This window comes from Dendronephthya gigantea, unplaced genomic scaffold, assembly GCF_004324835.1.
Source record: "Dendronephthya gigantea isolate DGI-Jeju-01 unplaced genomic scaffold, DenGig_1.0 000072F, whole genome shotgun sequence".
NCBI lineage: Eukaryota > Metazoa > Cnidaria > Anthozoa > Malacalcyonacea > Nephtheidae > Dendronephthya > Dendronephthya gigantea.
The window spans coordinates 141,385-159,392 of NW_021163082.1; the positions used below are offsets into that span (position 1 = coordinate 141,385).

Genomic DNA, 18,008 nt, shown 5'->3' on the forward strand with positions numbered 1-18,008 from the left:
CTTTTCATGATCGCAAAATCATTATGTCACTTGTCGACTAAGATTCACACCGTGTAGAATTGTCACTTAAGTGTAAAAAAAACCTGTTTTGCCCAAGTGCAATATGTACGGGTAGGATATAAACCCAAAACTTGACACGCACCATGAAGTGCATGCATGAAGAGGGATAAAAACGCCCATAAAAATAGGATATTATTGCATGAGAAAAATATTGTAAGTTTCTTGCGAAAGGGGACTGTAAACATAAACATAACATGCTTCATCGGATGTTTTTATCGTGTCCATAGTGCGAGTTTGTTCACAACATCGTTCATTTTATATCAGCTTTAATTTTACCTCAATTTTAAAAGAATTAGCTTTCTGCAAACTTTATTAGTTAATTCAACTTCCGAGCAACTGTATATTTGGGACAATCCTATTTCTATGCTTGCAAAAACCAGCTGTTCTTAAATGCCGGAATAAATAAAATATTTTTATGCATGGAAAGCAAGGTTGAGCGAGTGTCATCCTCACAGTTGACTATTAAAAGACAACTCCGGCCATTACTTTCAATATCGACTATTTTATCGACTAATTAAAATTATCGGAAACCTTTATTTTAAATTACAGCACAATCTGATTGTCTTTTGAGCCCGTCACGGTGCACTTTTGAGCACAAACCTGGCATGCATGGCCATATTTTCTGCATTAGCAACACGTCGCTGACAAATTTTGAAATTAGGTTCCCTTCTATAACTGTTTCAATTCCGACAATTAGATATTTGTTTTGATATCAAATTTGAGTTTTAGCTATGTTCTTTCGTTGGAAAAGTGTCAAATCAGTAATATGATTAACGAAATATAATGGGTTAGAATCCTATAAAACTAATCAGCAAATCATGGACTTAATTCAACGGACTAAATTTAAATGAATCAGAACCAGAATTTATTCCCTGAATACAGAATACGTATTATCAGAAGTGTACCTATATAGAGATTATTTCTCGTATCAATAAGTTTTACCCCGATGCACGCGTCACGATACTTGCTGGACTGATGGCTGCCTAAAAACAATGATATCAAAATGTATTCTATCGACTCATTTGAGTAACTTAATAATCAAAAGCTTTATTCTGGCTAGCTCAGGATTGTTATCAGAAAAAGTGATGTGAAGTGGTGAGAAAAGTGATCAGTGGCGATGCATGTGGCAATATATAATGCATGTATTTGTTGTAAAAGGAACGAGTCATTAAAAATTGAAATAAACAATTTTAGGTTTAAGCTTCAAGTATGAAGTTAGCATGCAATGATAATTTAAACACGTACTTCTTCAGACATACGCGGTAATTAACATCTGGAATTAACGAACACTCCTTAGGAAACACTCCTAGGAAAAAATTATTCACAGAAAACCAAGATGAGATGACTCAATTTTTGTCTTTGGATCACGATATGTCAGCGGTGACTACCAAGGCTATTTAAGGCCATGTGGCGTCAGCAAAGCTGAAAATCCGCCATATTTTTTTGCTTCACTTTCTGGCAGCGAGCAAGTTTTCTATGAATTATTATATAACCCAGTGTCTACAGATAACAACCTAAACGCTGAAAAATACGACGGGCACCGACAGAAAACACTATGTCCGCTGGTAAAAAAGCGCGGGCACCGTCAGATAACAATATGTCCGCTGAAAAATAGCAAGGGCACCGACAGATATCTGAAATCATCCGTACTAGCCAATCAGCAGATATTTTTTTTTAGACATTTAGACATTTAATCACATTCACACGTTTCCACAATAGATTACAAAGATATTTACAATAGTTATAAGTTGAAATAAAACTAAGGAGAAGTTAATATATAAAGGTTTCATGCTTCCGAGTTGGTCACTGCCTACATTTAATTACTATTTGAAATTTGGACGGTAGGTAATTGAATAGATAATTAAATCTCCACACAAGTAGAAATTACTATTTAATCTATTTACACTTGTGTTTGTGAAATAAGCAAAGATTGGCTATATGCTTTCTTAAATAAAAAAATTGATTTGGATTGTTTAATTCTATTATCGACGGACTCCAAGAGTTTAGACGCAGTAAATAGAAATGTTTGTGTTCCATAATTAGTTCGCGCATTTGGTCTGGAAAAGTTACATTGTGCAGCAAATCTGGTATTGTATGAGTGCCGGGATGATGCAAGAGTAATAGTGTCAGAAAATATTATAGGTAATTTAGCTTTTTCGTTTAAAACTTTATAAGTGAATAGAGCTAATTTGAGTTTGAAAACACTATCTAATTTTAGAATACTTAATAGGCTGTAATTCGGTGAAGCATTCTCTCTTTTGCCTGCCAAGAATATGCTTCTAATGCATTTATTATGACATGTTCTCAATTTCTTCAGTTTTGAGGTATAAACATTTCCCCAACTCATCAAACATAATTAATATAGGGATAGATGAGTGTAAAATAGAGTTGCTTTAGCAACTTTAAATCAATATAAATTAATATCTAAGTTTATTATTAATTCCAGTATTCTTGGCAATTTTATTATTCACATGGCTAATCTGTTGATCCCATGTTAAATTTTTACCAATATATATATACCTCAATATTTAATATGGTTTTTCTTTTTAATGTTTCTGATAAGTTGTATTTTGCGTTCACGTCTCTTACTAGAAGTTATTACCATGAAATTAGTTTTATTTATATTAACTGATAATTTATTAGCATCGCAGTATTGAAATATGTGATTTAGTTCTTCATTCATCACTTTTTCAACATCATCAATGTTCGTGCTTGAGTAAAATACAATTGCAATCATCGGCAAAAATTCGAAATGTAAGTTTACTTGAACAATTTGGCATATCATTTATATAATATAGTGTAAAAAGGAGTGGTCCAAGAGTTGATCCCTGAGGAACGCCACGGGTCATAGTTAAGTTATCAGATTCAGTGTTTCCTATTTTGACGTAATGTTGTCTATTATTTGAATAATTACTGAACCTTGTCAGGGGAGTACCACGTATGCCATATTTATATATAACTATATATAGTTTCGCCAAAATAATTTTGTAATCAACCGTATCAAATGCATTAGAAAAGTCTAAAAACAAACCACAGGTTAATTTCTTATTATCAATTGCTAACTTTATTCTATCTGTAATTTCCAGAATGGCTTGCTCTGTGGAATAGCCTTTTCTAAACCAAATTGATAGTCAAATATTAGTTTGTTTTTAGTAAGAAAACCTTCTAGCTGTTCATATATCAAACGTTCTAGCACCTTTGCAAATGGTGATAGTATCGATATTGGTCGATAATTGTTTGGGTCAATTTCTATGCCGTTCTTGTAAATTGGTGTAATACGCGAGATTTTTAGAACATTTGGGACAACACCAGTATTTATTGATTCATTATAAATAGAAGTGAAAATTGGAGCTATAATAGATGATGAGATTTTTATAATGGTATTAGGGATGCTGATGGAAGACTTATTTCCATCGAGTGAAAAACAATTGTCTTACTTGTGATTCAGTCACAGATGACATGACAAAACTTGATACAGGCGAATTATGTATGTATGCTCTTGGGCTGGTAAGGGGTATATTTAATTTGTTTGCCAAATTGGCGCCAACATTAGCAAAGTGTTGATTAAATTGATTAGCTATTTCATATTTATCGGTGTATATATTTCCATTTCTTATTAATCGCGTAGGAGACAACTGCCCTTTCGGCTGACGTCTGATTAGATTGCCAATGAGCTTCCATGTTGCTTTCAAGTTGGTTTTATATTTTTCAAACTGGTTATTATAATATTTAGTTTTACTTATAGCTTTAATTTTATTCAATCTATTGGCATACTGTTTATACTGCATAACTTTCCTCGCATCGTTGCTAAAAAATGTGAGCGATACATTCGCTGCTTAATTTTAATTGATTTTAGAATACCATTACTTCATCCACGGTTTATCAAATTGTTTAGTCTTACTACGGAGGACTTCCTTTATCGGTGCATGGTTTTGTGTTACTTCTTCTAAGGTATCAATTACATTCTTTGTGGCATTATTTTTCATTTTCACTAACTGCGAGAGCAATTGATTTCAATTGGAGGAATTAATGATAAAAACTTAAAATGTTGATAGCATGATAGTATACGATGGATTTTAAGGTTAGCTACGCAACTGTCTATCTTTTAATCCTGTAATTGGCACAGCAGAATTGCTTGTATTACGCCAGGCTCTCGCTTTTGAGATAACCTAGCGTGTATTTTCATGGCGAATTTTTAACAAGAATGCATGGTACTAATTTCGTTTGTTTCTGCTTGAATTCAGGAGACATGTACAAGTTCGACATGATATAAACAGCTCTTGTATAGCTTGAATGTCTTTTTTATTTTATTCTTATTAAATTGATCATTAACCCTGAACTGCTTGCGAACAGTAGCAATATTCGACAAGTGGTTCATGGCGTCATCTAGCTGGGGTTATATATAGGAAAAAAGTGCATGGGAGTTAGCTAATAGAGAATAGGCTGTTTCTAGTACTTTATAACTGACGCTGATGCGAAGGGGAAAGAAAAAATAAAATAAATTACAGTTGGAATTCTGTTCCGAAATACACAGCAACAGCATATGCCACACGTAAATGACAGCAATTGGAATCCTAAATATTTTCCTGAAACATACGAAACGGTATTTCATATAAAAAAACAACCAGCCAATACTCCTTATTATTAACTTTTTGGCCGGCACATTTTAGAAACCCTTAAAATTAGGTTTCATAGAAATACTGGGTGACGACTGCCATTCGCCCGTTAAGTTAGCCCATGCACGTACTATTTATGACAGGCATTCGCTTTTTTGAAAAAAAAAGATATATAGTTAATTTAAATTTTTAAGTAAAACTGCAAATTCATGCAGTTATATTGCATGCTTCTATAATTTTCAGTTTCGGTAGTATACATTGGTTTTTGAATTGAACAGTTCATGAGGGGCCTCGATCGTTCTCCTGAAGAAATTAAGTCGTGGTGTTTTGGTTTTCAGTGTTGCGGTCTTTTTAAACAGCATTTCGGTTATTAGAGCGGTATGGCGGTATAAGTTGTAGCTACGTTGTTTTTTTTTCCTTTTTAGCTCGAAGTAGCTATCTATGTCAACACGGATATAATAATTTATTAAGGTTTTTTGATGATTTTTTGAGCGCAATGGTGCATGGGTACTGCATGCATGCATGTAAGCTTCGTGCAATGCTCCCCTCCCCTTAAGTTCGAATGCAAAAACCATAAAACATTACTAATAAAAATGGTGACTTTCTAACCACAATAAATGCATGGGCCTAATTTCGTTTCTGCTTGAATTCCGGGGACATGTATAAGTTCAAAATTATAATAGTAAAACAGTTCTCGTCAAGCAAACAACACTTTAGTTCTTTACTCATTGGCTGCATTGTCAAAATAATGTCATTTGTGTTGTGCATGAACAAGTCATTTTCATCAACGTTAAGTAGCTTAACTGAATGTCGTTTTTCGTGTTAAATTTGTCCCTCTGAACTGCTCGCGATCATGAACGCTAACACCACTCGACAAATGGTTAATGCATGCCTGTGTGGGTGCGGATGCGAATGGGAAAGAGAAAATAAAATAAATTACAGCATAGATAAGGCTTTCTCATTGGGAGATTGAGTGGAAGTCTTTTCCGAAATACACAGCATATACCACACGCAATTGGAATCCCAAATCTTTTGCCGAATCTTTTGCGAAATATACTATTTTTCATTATCTGTAAAATAATGTGAGTGGTCATATAACAATAAATACCCTTAAAATGAGGTTTGATAGAAATACTGAGTGACGGCTGCAATTCGCCCGGTAACAACACTCGACAAATGGTTAATATGGCTGTGTGCATGGGTGCGGATGCGAAAGAGAAAGAGAAAGAAAATAAATTACAGTGCAGATAAGGCTTTCTCATTGGGAGAATGAATGGAAGTCTTTTTTCGAAATACACAACATATGCCACACACATTGGAATCCCAAATCTTTTGCCGAATCTTTTGCGAAATATATTTTTTTTCATTTTCTGAAAATAATGCAAATGTTCATAACAATAATTACCCTTAAAATGAGGTTTGATATAGATACTGAGTGACGGCTGCTGTTCGCCCTTTAAGTTTGTCAAAACTAGGCTACATAATAATGCACGTACTGTTTACGAGCGGCATTCGCTGTTTTGAAAATAAAAGATGATTAATTTTTTTAATTTTTCAATTAACTAAAACTGCAAATTAAGTTATATTGCATGCTTCTATAATTTGCACTTCAAGTTTCAGTAATATCCGGTGTTTGAATTAAATTAAGTAAGGGGCCTCGATCGTTCTCCTGAAGAAATTAAGTCGTGGTATTTTCACTATTTTAGTTTTCAGGTCTTTTAAACCGCATTTCGCTTATAAAATTTTTAGAGCGGTATTTCGGTTATATATATACCGTGTTGTACGGTACGCTGTTTTTTCCTCTTAGCTCAATGTATATAATCTTTTTTTTGGTGATTTTTTGAGCGTAATCGCGCGTGTACTAACTATATGCATGTATCTTCCATGCAATGCTACCTAGCTCTCACCTTCTAGTTTGAATTTAAAAACAGTAAAATATTGCGAATAAAAATGGCGAATTTTTAACCAGAATGGGACTAATTTCGTTTGTTTCTGCTTGAATCAAGGGTACATGTATGTAAGTTCAAAATTATAATAGTAAAACAGTACTTATGAAGCAAACAACACTGTAGTTCCTTAATCCTAGGCTGCATTGTCAAAATATCGTCATTTGTGTTTTGAACAACTCATTTTCATCAATGGAAAATAACTTCAATGTCGTTTTTCGTATTAAAATTAATCACTCTGAACTGCTTACGCGATGTACGGTAGCAATATTCGACAAATGTTCATGCAATGGCTGTGTAAGGTCATAATTTTATATCGGAAAGAAGTGGGGGTTAATAAAAAGTACAGGCTGTTGCTAGCAGTTTATAACCGACGCGGATGCGAAGGGGAAAGAGAAAAGAAAAATTACAGTAGTCTAGATAAGGCTACGTCATTGACAAAATAAGTGGAATCCTTTTCCAAAAGTACACAATACACAGCACAGCATATGCCACCGAAAAATTGTTAAATAATGTGAATAGTCATATAATACTGAATAACCACCCATAAAAGGAGGTTTGATAGATATATTGAGTGACGGCTGCTATTCGCCCGTTTGTCGAAACTATATACTGTATGCGTGTGTTCCATATATATGTGTGTATACTGAATGCATGTGTGCTCGATGCAATGCTCCCCCTCCTCTTGAAGTTCGAATTCAAAAACAGTAAAATATTACTAATTAAAATGATCTTTGGCGCATTAAGTATAAACACAAACATTTTACTCTAAGACAGTCATGACATTAGACAAATAATTTAAGAAGTCCCCTTACTTATTAACCTAGGTATATATTGTGCTTATAGCAACGTAATTAAATTTTTCTTAAACACAACCAACACGATACTGTACCTCACGATACAGTTCTATTCGTTTTCTTTCCTGGTCATACCTCTAGGAAACGTCTCCCATTTTATATATTTTTGATCAGACAAAAGACGATTTAAATGATGCTTGTAGCAGCTACCTTGATCTTGCTGTTGCTTGATATTGGAAACGTTCTTGCAAACCAATGTTTTCCAAGAAGTTACTTAATCATAAAAGGCGAGTCATCCCTAATGTTGTTTAGTAAAATATCATTGACGTTAAATTTCGTTTAAAAGACTAACAATTCTTTTAGTCATGTGTAAACTGACCTATACAAGATTCGATATTTGCATTTTAAAATTTTTATCATTATTGAGATGTTTTGGTGTCCTATAAGAATCTCGTTAGTAAAAGATATTGTTTTTATTTAATACTCCATGATTAAAATGTATTTACCCATCCAATCATACAGATAAATTCGGATTCAATTCTCGTTCCAAAAGTTTTAACGAGTCTCCTTAAAATTTTTAGGTGGTCCATCATTGCCCGCTGATGAAATAATATCGAGACACAATATTACATCTTTACATGTCATGTTAGGATGTCACAATCATTGCAAAGACGAAAACAAATGTGTTGGATTCAACTACAGAACGACAAAAAATGTTGAAAATTGCCAACTGACAAACGTTACTAAAGAAAGAGAAAAAGTAAAAGCAGGAGATTGGGTATTGATGCTAGATATTGAAGCGGTGAGGTTTGCGAGACTCTTAGCTTGTATTTACATACACATCGGCACATCCGCATGTAGAGCTATAACCGCTTTAAAATTGCAAGCCGGCAATAGATAAATTATATCTATATTAGCAGGAAAATAGAATGGATTAATTGGAGTACAAATATATTTGCTCCGATCAATGACGGGCTAACGTTTCTCCGGCAATATTTACGCTTTCGTGAAAATCTTACGCATTTGAGAAATGATTGGTGACAAATTTAATTATAAGTTCGTTTTTTAACAACAAAAACTTTTCTCAAAGTTAACGTTGTGCGGTGTTTGCAAAATTTTTAAGGCAAACGGATATCACTTCCTCCCAGTTCGTATAGAAATAAAAGGCACTTATTATAATTTTATAACGTTTGGAATTGTCTTTTGCTGGGGTTGCCAAAACACTTGTCACCACAATATACGCATGTGTCGGCAAGTTGTGGGTAAATAAGTTCCAGAAATAAGAATATGAGTATAATTTGACAACGAAATTTAAATTAATGCTTTAGGTTGTTTCTGTTTTTGAGTTTTGATCTATATTCGGGTTTAACGCCAAATGACGATATTGAAGATAACTAAATTTTCCTATGCAAACTATAAAACAAGCTAAAGAAAGAATCGAGTATGTAATTTTAGAAATAATCTAATATTTGTGAATGTAATTTGTCTTGTTTCAAACTACGGCAATGTTGTTGTAATCAATTTTGAATAGACAAAGAACGAGAAACGAAACAGAGAAAATTTCAACGGAAGTGCGGGTACTGTTCTAAAATTCTCAAAAATATATAGTTGGTGTACCTCGACTCCCTGAATATTTATATATGCTTTTTTGTTTGGGTTTTACGATGAGAAAACTTGTTTTTCTTGTGTTTTTTTAGACACTTGTCTCCCTGGTTATGCAATGGTCGGAAAGAATTGTACAGGTAAACAATCTGCCTCCACTTCTCAAGCTCTGCGATGGTTATAAATTTCCAAAGGTTAAGATTCAAATCTTCCAATGAAGCTCATTTTAAGGACGCCTGTAAATTAATGTATCCTAATGTGAACTGTTTTATTTTGATTGATTTGAAATGATCATTTGAAACATTTTTAAATCATTTGCTGCTTTAGACATTGACGAATGTTTGCATGTATCAGCCAAAGTATGTCACTCAAAAGCAAGTTGTAACAATACGAATGGTTCATACAACTGCACGTGTCTCACTGGATATTCAGGAAATGGAAAGAACTGCACAGGTAAACAAATTACGTATAATAAATATCACGCTTTTTATCGTTTAAATATGCTTTATATACTTTCTGAGAAACTCACATTTTTAGACATTGACGAATGTGCAAATGTATCTGCCAAAGTATGTCACACAGATGCGAGTTGTAACAATACGAATGGTTCATACAACTGCACGTGTTTCTTTGGATATTCAGGAGATGGAAAAAATTGCACAGGTATGTAAAATATTTAACGTCGACTTTATACTTTCTAAGTATTCTATCCGTCAAAAGAATGCTGGCACACTCGACTTCATAAAACAGAACAATGTCGCACCAGACTCCTTACATGCAGCTAGAAGTACTTATATTGATAACTCTGTCTACTTGGAACCTCTAAATATATAAAAAAAGTCTATCAAAATAATCTTGCCTGAACATGTTATCCCATTTCCAGCAAATCCTCCGCGACAGTGACATTCGTAGGAGCTAATAGTGTTATTGCAGGTGGCGTTTGAGCTACATTTGTTAGTTCCCATGGAACACTCGTCAACATCTGAAATAAACGATAAAGAGTTCATAAACTATAATTATAATATGATAGAAATTCTTGCGTTAAAAATGGATCTGACGCCTATAAAATGTAAGTGCATGATCTTCGACTAGGCTCCTGACATGATCGTTTATTTCAGACGTTGACGAGTGTTCCCTGGGAACTCACAAATGTCACTCAAACACAACCTGCAATAACACTATTGGCTCCTACGAATGTCGCTGTCGCGGAGGATTTGTTGGGAGTGGGAAAACATGTTCAGGCAAGAATATTTTAATCGATTTTTTATATAGCTAGAGGTTCGAACCAAGTAGACAGAGTTATCGATATAAGCACTACTAGCTGCATGTAAAGAATCTGGTACGACATTGTTCTGTTTTATGAAGTCGAGTGTACCAGAATTCTTTTGACGGATCATTTCTTAAATGCAATGCAATGCAATTCATGAAGATATATTAAACAGTGTAAGTGGTCTTCGACTAGGCTCCTGACAAGATCGTTTATTTCAGACGTTGACGACTGTTCCCTGGGAACTCACAAATGTCACTCAAATGCAACCTGCAAAAACACTATTGGCTCCTACGAATGTCACTGTCGCAGAGGATTTGCTGGAAATGGGACAACATGTTCAGGCAAGATTAATTATTTTACATTATATTAATTTTACAATCTTTTCCACGGAAAAGAACCTTTTAAACTTTTTAATTTTTTTCCTTACTTTCCCCCCCCGATCTTAAATTTTAAAAGGCAACCTTACTTGAATAAAATGACATTATAAATTGTAATACTTTGCAACAAAATTGTCTCCCCGTTAGTACATTACATATAAGGAGATAGAAAATAATTATTCGTCTAGCTCATAAAAATATTTCTACATTACCAAGGTAATGTAGCCTCAAAGGTTTTAACAAGTTGTATTTACTTACCATAGACCACGTTGGTCATATTCGGCAAATTTTCTCCCGGTAAAGAGGGCTCAGTTTTTCAGCGGTCTTCGCATAAAAAATTAAAAGCTTTTCGTTTTACGCCTTGCTCTCAATTTTATGTAAGTTGTCCGCTGACAATATGAGCCTGCACGAGTGGGAGAAACTTAGCTAAGTTGGACCAGCGTGGACGGCGGAAGATCGTTAAGTGGAGGTGGGGGCTAATATATTCTCGTTCCGCATTATGTATTTTCTTTTAAAATTTATTGCGTATTATTTTAACTTTCGCGTGCATTGCGGTGTATTTTGCGGGCTAAAATGATAAATTTGCCGTGCTGAGTTATATTTTAGCCCACTGATCTAAGCCAGTTAGAAGAATGACTATGCTCTGGAACATCAACGCTATTGTTACATTATCCCCGAGCGGCCGCGAAGCGCTAGCGAGGGTACTAATTTCGCGCTGAGATTAGAATTACACACGGAACGTTCTGATTGGCTGAGACAGAAAGTTTGTATTTCAATGAGAACGTCAGCAATTTAACTGTCATTTCGTAAACGTTTTTGTAAAAGCATTTTTTAAACTTTCAATGTCTCCACGGTTTTTTTGGTAATGGAACAGAATGTTTAGGCAAGTAATATCTAAATAGACATTTTCACAAGGCATTCCATGTTGAGGCAGGGCATTGGTTTTGCTAATAAGAATTCCTTCAATATTATATATTTATAGTCCATGAATTGGATTCAGACATAATGGCCGGCGAGTCACCAGAATTTACAAAACTTTTGGGAATATGGCTGCCGGTGTCAGGGAATTGGAGAGTTTGTTGGCGGCCGCAAAGATACGAATCAGGTGAGGAGGAAATTAAAAAATTTCATGATGGATGCGACGGAAAAGTCCCGACATTGACAGTTGTAAAAGTTGTAAGAAATGGCACTATTCTTATCTTTGGAGGATTCGCGACAGCTAAATGGGCAGCTATCTCATCGTCTCGGTCTGCTCCAGGTTCCTTTTTGTTTTCATTTCGCAATAACGATAATCTCCCGCCGTTCAAATTGCCTCTGAAAGATCCGAGTAACAAAGAAGCAATTAAATCAAACAAGGACTCTGGGCCTAAATTTGGAGCTGGACCTGATTTTAGCATTTTTGACAAAACTGTTAGTCACCAAACATACAAAAGTTACGCAAATCTAGGTTATTCCTATCAAACTCCGCCTGGATATACCTTTGGTAAAAGCAAAACACAATCCCTCCTTGCTGGCAGTCTAGTTTTTTCTCCAGGAGAGGTGGAAGTGTTATATTTAAACTGAATGTTATTTGTAAAGTGCACGCTTAACACAATTGGCAAATCTTCAAGACAGGCATCGCAATATAAGAACAAGCGGATATAGACCGTTAAATGAACATATAATAATAAGGGCTTTTTAAAGGGTAATTTCGGAAAGCCCTCTTTTGACATTCGAAAATTATATCAATGCTTTTCGGTGTATTATATAATATTTAAAAAACTCATTAATAATTCATGAGTAAATTTCAAAAGAAATTAATGTTTAATCAGTGTCTTTATATGTGATATAGATTCATGTTCATTTACATAAACTTTAACTTTGATTTTCTCGGCTTTGACAAGGTTTATTTTTAAAATTTCTTCGCCATTGAACTCATAAGATGGATACGTTTTTTAAGCCAATTAAAAAAACTCGTAGATCGTGCTTTATCACATCTAAAACACTCCGCTTCGTGTTTTATATGTGATAAAGCACTCCTACTCGTTTTTTAAATAGTACATGGTATCAGTATAAAAAGTCATGAAGGCCCGTTTACACTTGCGATTTTTGCCGTGATTTTATGTACGATTTTCCTCTTTTGATGTGAACGAGTGAATTAGTTACGAAGCATTTGTAGCTGCTCACTCGCCATTTTCCCGCCATTTCAGATCACATGGGAAAAATAAGAACAGTGTTTGTAAATAATGATTTAGCGCTAAAATTCATTTTGCACGAGATTATTCTGAAGGAGGTTTCTAGTTATCGTTTAATAAGGAATCTCCGATACTTGCACTGAATGTATGTAGTTAAGAAATCGCATAAGAGTGATCCTATAAACCTACGTGCTTGCACTAGTTTGATTGGAGGAAAAAAAATAAATGCACTTCCAGAGACAAATTACTGCTTTATTGGTTATGTTTCTAGCCGTCTCCCTGAACAATCTCTACAGCTTCTCAACGCAATAGCCAACAGCCTGACGATTTAGTCCGCGGCTATGCAAATTTTAAAATATTGCAGTAAGTCATTCTTAAAAATTATTAGCACATCAGATTAAGACAATGTACATGCAGACATGAACGTTTTCGAGTGTTTTCTTTTTCGTTTTCATGCCAAAACAGTTTTAATTCAAATACCGTCAATTTACCATAAAAGTTGATTTTAGTCATTTAACATTGAGCATATTTTTCCTTGGATCATGTGGACAAGGCCTCAAAGCGATAAACGATTTTGAAAACGTACGCTCTAAAAAGACGTTCGTGTGTACATAGCCTAAACTCAAAAACTAACTACACTCTAAAACTGTTCATGGCACTTGGATTAAGAAAGCGATTCTTTGAGAACACGAACTTAGATTTGAAATATTACTCATAATGCCCATGCAACATTTTAATGCTATCTGTGGGATGAGGAATTTAGATATATTTATGAGTTCGTCCGTTCATGATCACATTTTTAAACTCAGCAACCATCTTTCGTAAGGCAAAATATACATCTGCTGTTGTTGGTTCGGGGTCATCTCTGTCGTTCCAACAACGGCCACATATTGGGATATTTACAAAAATCTCGACCGGGTCATTCACGAGGAATCCTCCATCAGAGAGAAAAAATCCCTGAAGTTCGCATATCTGCCTGAAGACAACCTCGCCCGGATCCTCTGCCATGAATGTAATTATCTTCTCAAGATCAACCGTTGTCTTTTTGAGCCCTTCCTTCGTTGTAACAGAAATGACATTATCGATTAACTCGCGGACAGTTTTGTGTGCGACATGATCGCGAATATGCTGGAAAATTCCAACTCCCCTCTCCACCCATCCAAACAAAAGACCACTGCATGCATTCTCTCTCGAACTAGACTTCATGAGAAATTTCTCTCCGCATTTTATTTCGTTGATAGGTTGTTCATCAAACTCAATCGTTTTGATTTTGTAGCTATCTTGCAGTGCCATCAGATTCTTTAATTCCTTTTGAATGCTTTCCTGGCAAGAGATAGCTGGACGCCCGTATTTAGGAGCTTTGCAAACCAGTAAACCAACTGAAGGAAAATCACTAAGATGGCAAGCAATCTTGTCGTATCCCCCCTTTTCTATCTCACTGCACAACAGGTCATAGCTCATGCCACCTTTCTTTGACTGCTCCACCAATTTTCGAGCCGAATCGAACTTATCAATAATTTTCTTGGACGAATCATCTTCGATCATACAACCAGTTGATACAAAAAGGACAACAAATGGAAAAAAAGTCATGTGTATTTCCATTTTTCTTTATATACCTAAATAAAAGCAAGGAAGGAGTGAGACTAAGTTCTTGTTGCAACATGCGCATGCGCCATGTTATAGTATAACCTAATCGGTCGATCTGGCCTGAACCAAAATATTCTCCCCTGGCCCTGGGTGCGAGCAACACAGCTCGATTGGGGGTGACATACTGCAGGGACAATCGCGTTTAGAGGGAAGCATCGTCAACTTTCGATAGATATAATAATAATAAAGTATTTCTATAGCACACAATCAAATTCTGTTCTAGACACTTCACAGTAATAGAAAATCCAATATTAAGACTATTAAAATGTCTAGGCCTGTTTCAGACGTCGAACTTTTCATGTGCCGAAGCCAATGCAAATGAACTTAAACAAAGACTTTAGTTTATTAACATTACGTTCAAGACATGAAAATTAAAACGTCCAAACCTTAATACGATATCAAATGATGTCAAACATTAAAAAAAGTGTTAAGACCAAGTATATTACACACTTAATGTATGCTCCCGAGGGAAATAGTGAGTTTTGTTTCCCCAAGAGTCTGAAAGTTTTCCCGAGACGAAGTCAACAGACACATTGAGACTCGAGGGAAAACAACGTCTCTGATTATTTACTCGCTTTGAGTTAACTGAAATTGGACGATGAATAATACGTTCTGGAATGCTACGAGTTTTTTAACCTTGATCTGATCATAATTATATATTGTGATACGGTAAAACTTGTTTCACGCCTTTTTTGGTCAAGAAATGAGGGGAAATCGCAACATTCGGGGAACGAAGTTCACATATCAAACATCTCTGGTTGCATTTCAAACAGCGCTCCTATTCGGTTATTGGAAAATCAATAGGCAAGATTTTTCTTGTGGTTATTCTACCAGGTGGCAATATCACTCTTCGAAAATTAACATGATTTGGAAGTTAGCATGTGCAATTGTTCACAAACTGGTGGCAAACTGGTAATTCAAACTTGATGTTTCTGAGGCTGATTGGATGTTGTCAGTATTTCGATACTGTATTTTATTGTAGGCTATATCAGCTTCAGTATCATTTTAAACTCTACAAGCTGACTCTAATTATAATCAAACAAATTATTTTGATAGTATTTTATCACTATTTCCACAAAATTGCGTGTAGTTCAAAATTCCATGATTTTATAGTTTTATTGGTAAATTTAAAATGGTTTGCTAGTCCCGGTAAAATAAGCATGGTTAAATCGTGCTTTTCAAGAATGAAAACTGATATAGTCAGAAAAAAGTAATATGTTGAAATGCACTGAGACTAGGTGAAGTACGGAAACAAAAATATTCCAACTTAGCTAATACAATATAGTAAGCTCCATTAGTTGTTTGAATTTTAAACGGATATACATGATCCAATATCAGTATATATAAAAGGTTTTTCGAAGCGTTATTGGAAATTTTGGAACCTGAAACAGACTTTCAGAATCGTGCACATTACTTCACAAAGAAAATTTTGATACTTTACGGGCATATCCTGTACTTAGTATGGTGAAACTTTGCATGCAGTAAACTCTGGGAAAAAGATAATGTGGAAGATACAAGTTTTACTAGCTAAATAGCATGTATCAGAAGAGTGAAAATGGGAGACGTACCTTAAGTGTGTGACAACATTCCAAGTGTATCACGCTCCGAAATAGTAAAATTTCAATGTTTGAAGTCATTCACCGTGACCACGGGTTTGTCAGAGAAGCAGGTTAGAACAGGTTGTCTCTATTTCCGTAACTGCTTGGGCCCGCGTTACTAATGTACTTGTCCTTGTAAAGGTTTTTGGAAACAGAATATCAATCAGGTAATTCTAATGCAAAGCTGCATGAATGTAATGGAAAATTATATTTAGTTAAAAAGAGAAGGATGTTTTGGTGGCGCAATCTAACAAAAGCTTTTTAGCGTGTGTTGAGAAAGCGTGGTGTCAAACAACTTATCCTCAAAAACATGTTTTAGTATTATATCAATGGTTCGTTTCAAAGGCACATTATAGTAAAAAGTGATTGCACATCAAATGAGAAGAAACGATCAAAACATCTTTTTCGTTTGATAATAATTTCTATGAGCAATCAGACGGCGTTTCTCTGGGTTATAACTAGTTTACCTCCGGTACTATCGAATATTATACAGCTCACTGAATTCGAGAAAGTCACTGTAGGTGATTTGTTATAGAAAATAGAAATATAAAATTTAATTTTATCGTAGGTATGTTGACGACAGAAAGTCTCGTATTGATTAGGCCGAAGACATTCTTTTGGTCGTTGGAATAGACTTAAAAGCTTGAACAAAACTAAATCTAAGGTTCACAGCAGACAATTTTCACAATGAAAAAATTCATTTCTTAGACTTAAAAATTTCCACCTCAGGCATTGATTTTTTCGGAAGTCAACACATACGGGTCAGTACACCTGTTTTGACAGTTTTGAGCCTTGCATGGTCACGCAAAACAGCATGGATTAGGTCGAGACGTAAAAATACGTAGCAACTTTAGTTAGTTCTTTTACCCAAACAGGTCGATCTTTATGATCTCCAAATTCATATATTGGAAAGGCTTTGAGTCATTCGCAAACTCACAAACAAGAACCAACATTCTTGTATTCTATCAAATTGTCTGCTGGTAATGGTTTTTAAAAATTTTAAGACAACAGCTATGATTTGCTATTTTTGCCCAATGCATGCATAGCATTAACTCTTCTATTCCTAGAATATTTATATCGTAATCTTCGCTAGAGTCTTAACTTTCACACCAGAGAGAATTTTTAATTTGCTTCATGTTGATGAAACGTTAAGATTATTAAAAATATTTCATACAGAATGCATGTATAACAGTATAACTATATAGGCTGCACGAAAAACTCAGATAAGCCAAATGTACATGTTTACTACAAGTTAGACTCTGTATGCAGGGTTCAGTGTAATAGCGCCCTCCATCGCATCGCGAGTTAAATTGCTTTAATGTCAAAGCAAAAAAATTGGATCAAAATAATTTCATAAGAGTGTCTAGCAACAAATAATTGATTACCTAGTTTAAAACAATATGACGTTAGAATTCTTATTCTCCACTCGATCAAAAAAAAGGAAACATATTTTAAAGGCTCCAGCTTTGGGTAAAACAGCAAAAGATATTTTAAAAGCTGAGCAAGGTAAAAAAAATTTGTATAATAGAGCTTTATTTATGTTACTGCATGTCCATTTAATTCATAGCAACACGAAGTAGTAGTGATTGAATTTCTTTTCTCTTATTTTGCCTCCTTTTTGCCTGATGTTTCTCCAACGCTTAAAATTTTAAGATATTGACATCGCATACCTTAAATTCGGCTAAGAGAAGGGAGACGTTCCACCGATTCTCAGTCTGTCAAGGGGGATTAATGCAATGGAGCTTGCAGAATTATGCCTAGGATCTCCCTCCAGGCGATTGAGAAAAATCACATCACTGAGAACAAAAACATTGGGGGTGCTCAAGCCTTCCGGTTCTAGTCCACCTGACCTGATTCCTATGTAACCGAGCAAGTTTGAGCTTAGATTTTGCATTATGCAGATATACCAAAAATGAGACAA

General features: G+C 34.9%; 1 protein-coding gene across 1 annotated transcript; it reads left to right on the forward strand.

Moving 5' to 3' along the window:
- Positions 1-8,013: 8,013 nt before the first annotated feature.
- Positions 8,014-10,661, forward strand: LOC114531473 (adhesion G protein-coupled receptor E2-like). Its single transcript, XM_028553079.1, has 6 exons — positions 8,014-8,221; positions 8,951-8,996; positions 9,117-9,161; positions 9,349-9,474; positions 9,559-9,684; positions 10,510-10,661. The coding sequence occupies exons 1-6, from the start codon at positions 8,063-8,065 to the stop codon at positions 10,659-10,661; spliced, it is 654 nt and encodes a 217-aa protein (XP_028408880.1). The 5' UTR covers positions 8,014-8,062.
- The last annotated feature ends 7,347 nt before the right edge of the window (positions 10,662-18,008 follow it).

Bases quoted from the DNA above. Each gene is read 5' to 3' on its own strand.
- LOC114531473 (XM_028553079.1), top strand. From the start codon at position 8,063: ATGTTAGGATGTCACAATCATTGCAAAGACGAAAACAAATGTGTTGGA. The intron at 8,997-9,116 runs GTACTGTTCTAA...GTGTTTTTTTAG, and splicing joins AAATTTCAACGGAAGTGCGG to ACACTTGTCTCCCTGGTTAT. The intron at 9,162-9,348 runs GTAAACAATCTG...TTGCTGCTTTAG, and splicing joins GGTCGGAAAGAATTGTACAG to ACATTGACGAATGTTTGCAT.